This window comes from Octopus bimaculoides, chromosome 1, assembly GCF_001194135.2.
Source record: "Octopus bimaculoides isolate UCB-OBI-ISO-001 chromosome 1, ASM119413v2, whole genome shotgun sequence".
Taxonomy (NCBI): domain Eukaryota; kingdom Metazoa; phylum Mollusca; class Cephalopoda; order Octopoda; family Octopodidae; genus Octopus; species Octopus bimaculoides.
Window position 1 is genome coordinate 158,554,262 of NC_068981.1, and position 10,409 is coordinate 158,564,670.

Consider the following 10,409-nt stretch of genomic DNA (forward strand, 5'->3'; position numbering starts at 1 on the left):
TATATGTATATATATATATGATGGACTCTCCCATCAAAGGCAACGTATGAGTGTTCAGCTTTCTGCCAAACGACCTGCACAAATGATTTGATTATAGTGACCAAATGTATGTTCCATACATTAGTTCACTCCCTCCATCAAATTAACGTTACCTGAATAGGTGAACGGTGTACTATATGTTGTCATCCCATCTGTCTCCCTTCTCTTGTCCTGTCTCTCCCCTCTCTCTCGTCCTGTCTCTCCCCTCTCTCTCGTCCTGTCTCTCCCCTCTCTCTCATCCTGTCTCTCCCCTCTCTCATTTTACCTTCCTCCTTCTCTCTCTTTTTCCCCCACTTTGCATAATTATTTCCAGTTAGCCTTTTTTTATATGTTCTTTGAATTAAACCTGTTAGCGCTAACTTTGCTTCATAAGTTAGCCATGTTAGCACAAACTTAATTCTACTATATTGTGGTTACAGATCATTATTCATGCCACATTGGATATCTACAAGAAAGTTGTCACCAAGTTTTTACCTACTCCCTCAAAGTCTCATTATGTCTTCAACCTTCGAGATTTTGCACGTGTCATACAGGTGAGAAGTGAAATAGATGTTACATGTTATATCAATGAGAGATATGGTGTCAGTATTGGAGTCAGCTTCATAGGTCATACAAGTGAAAGGGCATTCAAATATTATTAAATGGCATACAGTAGATGACAGTAGACTAGCAAACCTATAGAGAAGCATTTCTCAACCGGGGTTCCCTGGAATCCTAGGGTTCCGCAAAAGGTTCCTAAGGGTTCCACAAGAAAGAATGAGATAAGCTTAATGCTAATTTCATGATTGTAATATGTTTTTAATGCATTGCACTAGCATATGTGTATTCTTTTTGCAGCAAAGTACAATGGATACACCCATCTCTGTTTTAAAATAATTTAAGTACTTCTTTTTATAAGATAACATTTTTTTAAGAATTAGTGTAACATAGCATTTTTGGCACTTGATTCAGTGTGCCATAGAACAAAAAAATGGTGAATATTGCCAAAATTGCCATTGTAATGTGTAATACAGTATGTTAATCATAGTATGTTGTATACCATGGTACACTATTACAGAAGAAGTTATTCAAGGCATATATAGGGTGGTAGTGTGTAACAGACTTTCATATTGGATGGTGGGGTCTAATATGTTATATGGGATTTAGAGTGGTAATCAGGATATCTAATACTGGCAATCAGAGTATGCTGAATGTATATTGTTGTGCAATTTATTCATATACTGGGTTCAGTATATACATTAACCCATTATTCAAACATAATAATTTACCCCTTATTCAAACATAAATTGAAACAATACTATTTGCAAAAATAATTGCAAACATTGTGTAAAGCTTCCTAACATCCTCTTGTTTTATTGTTAATCCTTAATCAAACAAAATATGAACAAATTGTAGCACTGAAAATGGCTGGTATAAAGAATTAAGAACTATGATGAAAGCAAAGGGTGGCCATTTTGAATTGTAAATAGATGTAAAATATTGTCAATAAATATAACAATCAACCTGTAAACTTTCATTAACCAAAACTTAAAACCTTTTATCTTATGATAAAATGAATAATGGGTGGCTATATATACCACACTTGGGATATTCAAATTTTCAGATGACAGTAACAATAGAAAAGGGAAAACTGGACTCAAGAGATGTATGAAGGGCCTTTATTTGGAATGATCTGATACTCTAATGACTGCCAATTCACAGCAAGACTGAGTTACACGTAACAAATGTCAACGTTGTAATTGCTGTTCACCATGAGGTCATCTATCATTAGAATGCCTCATATTTGTTCCAGTTCTCTGAGTTCGAATTCCACCAAGGCCAACTTTAGCTTTCAACTTTTTTTAGGCATGATAAAATAGTATCCATTGATTGGTAGATTAGCAGAACTGCAAGAAAGTTGGACCAGATGCTTTGCATATTTTTTTTTAGCTCATATATTTCAGTTTATTCAGTCAATTCTGCCAAACCTCTATCAATTTGTGATATTATAATGAATATGAGAAATAGTTATATTATGTGTATCACATCTAAATATATTATTATATTTTACATCCAGATTTGACCAAGCTAAGCATTTGTAATTCCTTTTGTCACTTAACTCTTTTTTTTTTTACAGGGTATTCTCCTATTTTCCCCACAGTCTGTCTCAGAAGATCCAGAATGCATTCATAAAATCATTCGCTTGTGGACACATGAGACTTATCGCTTGTTTTCAGACCGTCTTGTTGATCAGGCTGACCAAGAGGCTTTCTTTAAAATTCTTAAGGTAAAGGTAGATTTAATTTGTTCATTTGTTGTTGTTGTTGTTGTTGTTGTTGTTCGGGTGGTGAGCTGGTAGAATCATTAGCACACCAGACAAAATGCATAGCAACATTTCATATGTCCTTACATTGCGAGTTCAAATTCCACCAAGGTCACTTTTGCTTTTCATCCTTTTGGAGTAGATAAAATAAGCACCAGTTGAACACTGGAGTCAATGTAATTGATTTACAACCCAAGCCTGAAATTGCTGGCCTTGTGCCAAAATTTGAAGCCATTATTATAATTAATTACTATTAAGGCAGCAAGCTGGCAGAATTGTTAGCATAATGGACTAAGTGCTTTGTGACATTTCTTCCAGCTTTATGTTCTGAGTTGAAATCCTGCTGACATTGACTTTGCCTTTCATCCTTCTGTGGTTGATAAAATAAGTACTGGTTGAGCACCGGGGTCAATATAATCAACTAGCCCCTTTCCCCTTGTTCCAACAGTAGAAAAGATAACTATTATCATTATTTTATTTAACAAGGACAATCCTGAATGAGCAAGCCCATAATACAAGACTTTCTAACTATGACCATTTCATCATTTTTGCATACTAAATTATCCAATATAATTGTTTTCATTAATATCATTAAGTGGAATCTGAGGGAGATTTGACTGTTATTTCTAGTTGGAATATCTTTGCTCACTCATTCTGTATGTAAGTAGAATAAAAATATCTTCAAGTTCCATTAGCAGCTCTTAAAGACTGGTTTTTAGTTTTGGATTCATTATTGCAGACAAACCTAATATTCCAACACTGTTAATACTTTTACCATTCTAAACATTCTATATATATTTCAATATTCTGACCAGTCTAAGTACTCCAACATTGCTAACATTTTTAACATTCTAAACATTCAATCATTTTCAATTTTCTAGACATTCTAACATTCTAAACTATTTGAGCATTCCTAACATTGTAAGCATTCCCAACATTCTACACATTCCTAAGTGTTTCTAAGCATTCCCCAAACGTTTCTTATTTCTTTATTGCCCACAAGGGGCTAAACATAGAGGGGACAAACAAGGACAGACAAAGGGATTAAGTCGATTACATCGACCCCAGTGCATAACTGGTACTTAATTTATCGACCCTTGAAAGGATGAAAGGCAAAGTCGACCACGGCAGAATTTGAACTCAGAATGTAGCGATGGGTGAAATACCGCTAAGCACTTCGCCTGGTGTGCTAACATTTCTGCCAGCTCGCCGCTGGCAAACATTTCCCCAAACGTTTCTAAGCATCCCTTATATGTTTCTAAGTATCACCCAAACATTTCTAGGCATTCTCTAGATGTTTCTAAGCATCCTACAAACATTTCTAACCATCTCCCAAATGTTTCTAAGTATCTCCTAAATGTTTATAAGCCTTCCTCAAACTTTTATAAGCATTCCTTAAATGCTATTAAGCATTTCGTAAATGTTTTTGAATGTTCTTAGCACTCCTCACACTTTAAACACTCCATCATTTTTAACTTTCTAAACGTTTTAAACATTCCTAGCATACATAGCACCATACCTAACTCCCTACATAATGCCATATTTATCCTTATGTTATGCTCTGTTCATACTTCTATTCTTACTTTCATATCTCCCCCATATTTACTTCTCCACTTAAAACCTCCATTCTTACCTCCATACTTGTCTCTAGTCTTACCTTCAGACTTAACTCCATTCTTACATCTATACCACCTGTCTCTCTCACCTCCAAACTTCCATATTCTATATTCCAGTTATCTATTGAAGCCCAATTCAAAGAAAAGTTCAACTCTGTGTTTGGACATTTGGCCCCTAAAGGGAAACAAGTCACCCCAAAAGACATGAGGTGTTTAATATTTGGAGACTTCATGGAGCCTAAAGAAGGCAGTGTCAGGTTGTATGATGAGATTAGTGACCAAGATGAGTTGAGGCAGGTAAGTGTCTTGACTATAGATCACTCTCATCATCCTCATCGCACCATCATCATTGCTACCATCATCATCGCCACCATCATTATTGCCACCATCATCATCGCCATCATCATCATCATTGCCACCACAAACCACCATCATCATCACCACCATCATCATCATCTCTAAAATAACTGAATGTGAGATTTGAATGGAATATTGTTTATAAGTAAAGCTTTACCATGTGATATGTTTCTGTGAAGGTAATTGAGAAATATCTGGCTGATTACAATTTGATGAGTAAAACTCCAATGGATCTGGTCATGTTTCATTTGGCTGTGGAGCACATTACAAGGATCAACAGAGTTTTGAAGCAACCCAACGGTCACTGTTTACTCATTGGTGAGTATATAGTTTATGGTTCACTCAATAATTTTAATCATAACAACAAGAGTATGACAGACGTGTGGCTCATTAATGACACAGATGTAATTCATTGAAAGCAGATTTAAAGAAGCAAATCTCAAATCTAATGGAAAATTGTTGGGAGTAAATGCTGAGGAACAACTGCCTAATAACAGTTGAGACAAATGAAAACTAATCACTTAGAGATCAAACTTTTGAATGACTGTCAGATGTGATTCAATAACATAAACACATATCACCCGTTTATGGCAAACATTTGTAACTAATTAATGACAAATTGATAACTCATCAATTACCAAAATAAAAGTAACAGATTTATGATTCAAAAACTTTATTCCAAAATGTAGATATAAAGTTTACAGCTTGTTTTTAAAAATCTGTTATATAGAATAGAAGCAATATATTAATTTAAAATAGCCATCTATGTGTCATACTCAATCTAGATACATCATTGAAAGGCAAAGGCAAGTTGCTGTTGTATTCATCCAGATTTGACATCTTTTATACAAGTCCTATGTTTAAAAACACCATGTATATCAGAAGGAGACAAATATTGTACCAGCTGTGGCTAACAAGAACACCAGATGCATTTTTCCCAAGTTAGGCCTTATCAGTGACATGTACTCATAGCCAGCCTCATGCCTAAATGAGAAGGCCCAACTAGGTTGAAATACATCTGGCATTCTTGTTAGTCACTGCTGGAACAATTTTCATCTCTTTTCAATATTTTTTTGTGTTTTCACACATAGCATATCCATTAGAGATGTTATCTCTGGATGAATACACAGTAACTTGCTTTTAATGATGTGTCTACATTAAGTATGGGACATAGATGGCTAACTTATTTTAGTTTTTAAAATTTGGTAGTATTACTTAATAAGAGTACTGAAGAAAATTTGACATTTTGTTTTTGTTTTGGTAGGAATTGGTGGAACTGGCAGACAGAGTGCCACACGAATGGCAGCATTCATTGCAGAATTTGAACTTATCCAAATAGAGATGGGCAAAGATTATTCAACAGCTGAATGGAGAGAAGACCTAATGAAAATTATTCGAAAGTCTGGTGAAGATAGTACTCCACTTGTCTTCTTTTTGGGAGATTATCAGATCAAGGTAAGCAAGCATCAAGATACCTTTCCACTAACATTGGAACATCATCTGTCCAGTGTTCTGACTAGTGGCATGTGGTGGCTGTTGCACTGGGTGTGCTGCCACACCCAATGCCACCAAATTTCAAGCAGAGGTATAACAAAAGTTTTCCATTGAGATTAATGAGTAAGGTTTATATTTATATTTATAATGAATTTGCCATTTTTGATGGGTGTGCAGTGTACACCTAGTACACCCAGAATATACGCCTCTGGTTCTAACACCTTTCTAATGCTGAATAATCTTTTTGGTGACATGTTATTGTTTTTATCAAAGATCTCTTTGGCTTCTTAACAAAATCATTGGTATTTAAAATACATTGATGTTTATTAAATATTTCCTATTCATACCAGTTTTATTAACAAATTATTAATGTTGACAATTATTTGTAGTTGATAGCTTCCTTGTATTGATTGACATTACATCCATGTTGATATGTCACTGATTTTTGCAAACTACTAATACTAGCATTATATTGATATTAAGAGATTACTTTGTCAACACTACACTGTTGCTAGAATCTTTATAGTGACAGACTCCAAATCCTTTGATACTCTTTCACATTGTCTGCTGTAATGACTGGTTTTCATTAATGCTTAAATTTCACTGATAGCGTTTCTCCATTGATGTTAACACCTTGTTATTTGCTTTGTTGCTCACTTTCTATGTTTAATCTAACCTGGATAGGTGGCATAAGCCTTATTTAATATCTACTAAAGAGCTACAAAATCAACAGGTGTGGAGAGAAGGAAAGACTGAGCCTCATAAATTATAGGATGGTAAGATCACTACTGAAGACTTTGACTTCCAGCATTGTATCTAGGGGAGATTAGTGATGTAGTCCCTCTCCTCAAGAGCTATATTTTGCAGGCAAGATTTTGAAGTCAAACAGAAGAAAGAAACAAATAAGTACAGAACAAATAATGGTAATGAAACATACAAATACATTTACAAACAAAAGTATTGAACTTAAAAGAGACTAACAATTACCCATGTAAAAAGGTCAAATAACAACTATACAGTAACCTATATGTCCAAAGGTTCAGCATCAACAAAATAAGCAAAAAGAGAAAAGAAAGAAAGAAAGAAAGAAAGAAAGAAAATAAGCAATAATCCTCTGAAGCCCATAAAAATTGCAACTAATTCTGGGTAGTCACAGAAAAGCCATGAATATTTTGACACATCAAGCAATAAATAAACAGTGAATATAAAAATTTCTGTGTTGTACAAAATGACTCCTCTGCAATTTAATATCTATAAATTTATTAGGAATACAGAAAAGTATTGCTGTATTTCCAAGTCTGATGTCACGCAACAAATAGTTTACAAGTCAATAAAAAATTTCCTTGCAATCAACCAATGAACGTAGAGTTAATGACCAAATGTTAATGTGGACACACTGTGTATGTGTGTGTATGCTCTATTGGATATTTCATCGAAGATAAGGACTTAATGAGCTGCATATTTGACATTGCATGCTTTATAAATTTCATAAAGGCAACAATGCAATACATACAAGGGAAAACATATATGTTCTGATGGTGTGAGTGTTTGAAAATTCCAAAGGTAGCTTAACAAATTCAAAAATAGTGATTTTGATCTTTTGGATGGACAACATCAATAATGGCACAGGGAAAACAGCAATTGAAGCAGATCTACATCATAGTATCAGAGAGTTGTCCCAGAGGCTTGATAAACCTTGGAGCTCTGTGCAAGACCATTTCAAACAGATTGAGAAAGTATATAAAGTGGGTACTGATTATGCAAGGCTGATTATGCAACCTGATTATGCAAAGCCGCATTCAACAAAGGAAACCCAAGAAAAAATAAGGGAGCTCTACCTCATCCTTTCACCAGACCCAGCACCATCAGATTATTGCTTATTCAGGTCACTTGAACACTTTACAAGGGTTAAAGCATTTAGAAGCAGAGACAATTTCGAAATGGCATTTCAAAAATTTTATGTCTTCTAAAGATCTTGATTATTTCTGACTGAGGAATCCGTAAACAGGTTTCAAAGTGGAAAAGTACTTTTGCTAATGATGGTGATTATATTTTGAATAATAAATACATTTATGATATATGTTCTATGCTGATTTGTACTTATTACATTAAATGCAACACTACTTTTCAATACTTTCAATATGAAAATTTAAATATTAAACTTAGTGAAATGATCTTTTATAATTTATAAACCAAACAGAATCCATCATTTCTGGAAGACATTAATATGTTGTTGAATACTGGTGATATTCCTAACCTTTATGATAATGAACAACGACTGGAAATTATTGAAAAGGTAAGATCACTACCCTCACTGCCACTAATACCACCATCACACCTACTACTGTTGTATGAGACTCAAACAGGGGTCTGACTTGCTAAAGATAGCAGCCAAATACCCCTCAAATCACACCCTACAGTGTTAAGTAAAGAAAGAACATATTGGGCATTACAATTCTATATATCCCTATAGACAGGATTATCTTAGCTGGAATGCTTTTGATGATAGGTCTGCTCTGTAAGTGGTGACCCAAGGCTGAAGAACCACACCACTGCCTACATGATTACAGTCAGAGCAACCACAGCTTCTGCCACTACTACTACCACCACAACTACCATTGTTACAACCATCACCATTTATGTCATCTCCACCAACCCCCCAACCAGTGCCACCATCACCACTACATCTCCCACTAAAATATTTTGAAAGTTATGCTTTGCTGAAGAGAGCAAAATAATGCTGAAACATTCCCAGAATTATTTCCCATACTTACCAAATGAATGAAAAATGTTAATCATTAGCTTTTATTATTTTCCATCTCACTGCATATATATAGTTTTTTTTTTGGGGGGGGGGGCGTTTTACTGCTTCTTTAACTGGATTAGCACTAACTTACCTATGGATAATATAGTCCTGGATACACTTTGCCTAAAAAAAAAAATAAAAATAGAGATGTTTGGATAGCCTTTGTTTATAGGGTTTCTCTTTCAGGATAAACCTAGGGCTAAATAGCAACATCAGTAACATAATACCATGACCTTCCTTATTCCATCAATGAGTTATGTGTTCACATATTGGTCTCTTTCCTGTTTCCCTTTTATATAAGCACAAGTTCAGTTTAATTGATTGTAAGGTTTTCACTGTGTAGGAAATTATTAATTTTTTATTAACTGTTATCCATTGCTTCATTGTGGTCTTTGTCTAGATGCAACAGCTGACACTTCAAGAGAATATAACTATTGAATTTACTTCCTTGAATATGTTCAACAAATTCATTGAGCGTGTTCGTCAAAATCTGCATATTGTGTTAGCCTTCAGCCCAATTGGAGAAGCATTTCGCAACAGACTCAGAATGTACCCTTCACTTATCAACTGCTGCACAATAGATTGGTTTGAGGTAATTATCTCTCACCGTGTGTCTCTCTTTTTCTCTATTGGTATCCCTCTGTATATTTCATACACATACAAACACTCTCACTTACACATGCATCATCATCATCACCATCATCATCACTATCGTTTAACGTCCACTTTCCATGCTGGCATGGGTTGGACGGTTTGACTGAGGACTGGTGAGCCAGAGGCTGCACCAGGCTCAATCTGGTCTGGCAAAGTTTCTACATCTGGGTGCCCTTCCTAATGCCAACCATTCCAAGAGTGTAGTGGGTGCTTTTTGCATGCCACTGGCACGAGGGCCAGTCAGGCAGTTCTGGCAATGACCACGTTCATGCTCAAAAGGTATTTTTATGTGCTACCTGCATGGGAGCCAGTCCAGCGGCACTAGCAATGACCATGCTCAAATGTTGTTTTTCACATGCCACTGGCACATGTGCTGGTAAGGCAACACTGGCTATGATCATGCTCAAATGGTGCTTTTCACGTGTCACCAGCACAGGAGCCAATCTGTGGCCCTGGCAACGGTCATGCTCGGATGTGCTTTTAAAGTTTCCACTGGTATGAGTGCCAATCAGACAGTACTGTCAGCGGTCACGTCAGCAATTTTGATTTTGATTTCACTTGCCTCAATAGGTCTTTTATCTTTTACTTGCCCTGAAGGAGTTAGTCAAATGAACTGACCCCAGTACCTATTATTTTTAAGTTGGTACTTATTCTGTTGGTCTCTTGCTGAACTGCTAAGTTACAGGGATGTAAGCAAATCAGCACCAACTGATAATGATGATGGGGGTGGGCAAAGACATACACAATGCAAATGAAAATACATATATATACAGGGTGCATAAGGTATTTGAGGACATACCTTTTTGGGGTCATTGCTGCATTTTTCGCTAACTCTGTATAATCTTTGTTTCAGAAAATAATAATAGCAGACCCTCAGCTAACTCAAGAAATGAAGAGGCATGCTGTTATTGTGGTTATAAAGGCTGAGCATAGCGATTTAGAAATATCTCGATCTTTAAAAGTTGCCAGATCTTTCATCTACAAAGTTTGTAAGGAGCTAGAGACTGAAGATGGAGATATATCACCAGTATCAAAGCATAAAAAGCATTCTAAATGCTCTGAAATCATCAGAACACCTGAATTTATCCAGCAAGTTCAACAGACCATTGATTACAATCCCAGAAAGTCCATGAGCCCAATT

At 35.6% G+C, this 10,409-nt stretch overlaps 1 protein-coding gene across 1 annotated transcript in view; it reads left to right on the top strand.

Annotated features, from left to right (window-relative positions):
• The window catches only part of LOC106881001 (dynein axonemal heavy chain 3), a 174,058-nt gene that overhangs the window by 114,230 nt on the left and 49,419 nt on the right, over positions 1-10,409 (top strand). Inside the window, exons 44-50 of the mRNA XM_052972117.1 lie at positions 459-572; positions 2,156-2,305; positions 4,075-4,254; positions 4,494-4,632; positions 5,579-5,769; positions 8,009-8,104; positions 9,015-9,206. Of these exons, the coding sequence (XP_052828077.1) occupies positions 459-572; positions 2,156-2,305; positions 4,075-4,254; positions 4,494-4,632; positions 5,579-5,769; positions 8,009-8,104; positions 9,015-9,206 (1,062 nt within the window). The remainder of the gene's footprint in view (positions 1-458; positions 573-2,155; positions 2,306-4,074; positions 4,255-4,493; positions 4,633-5,578; positions 5,770-8,008; positions 8,105-9,014; positions 9,207-10,409) is intronic.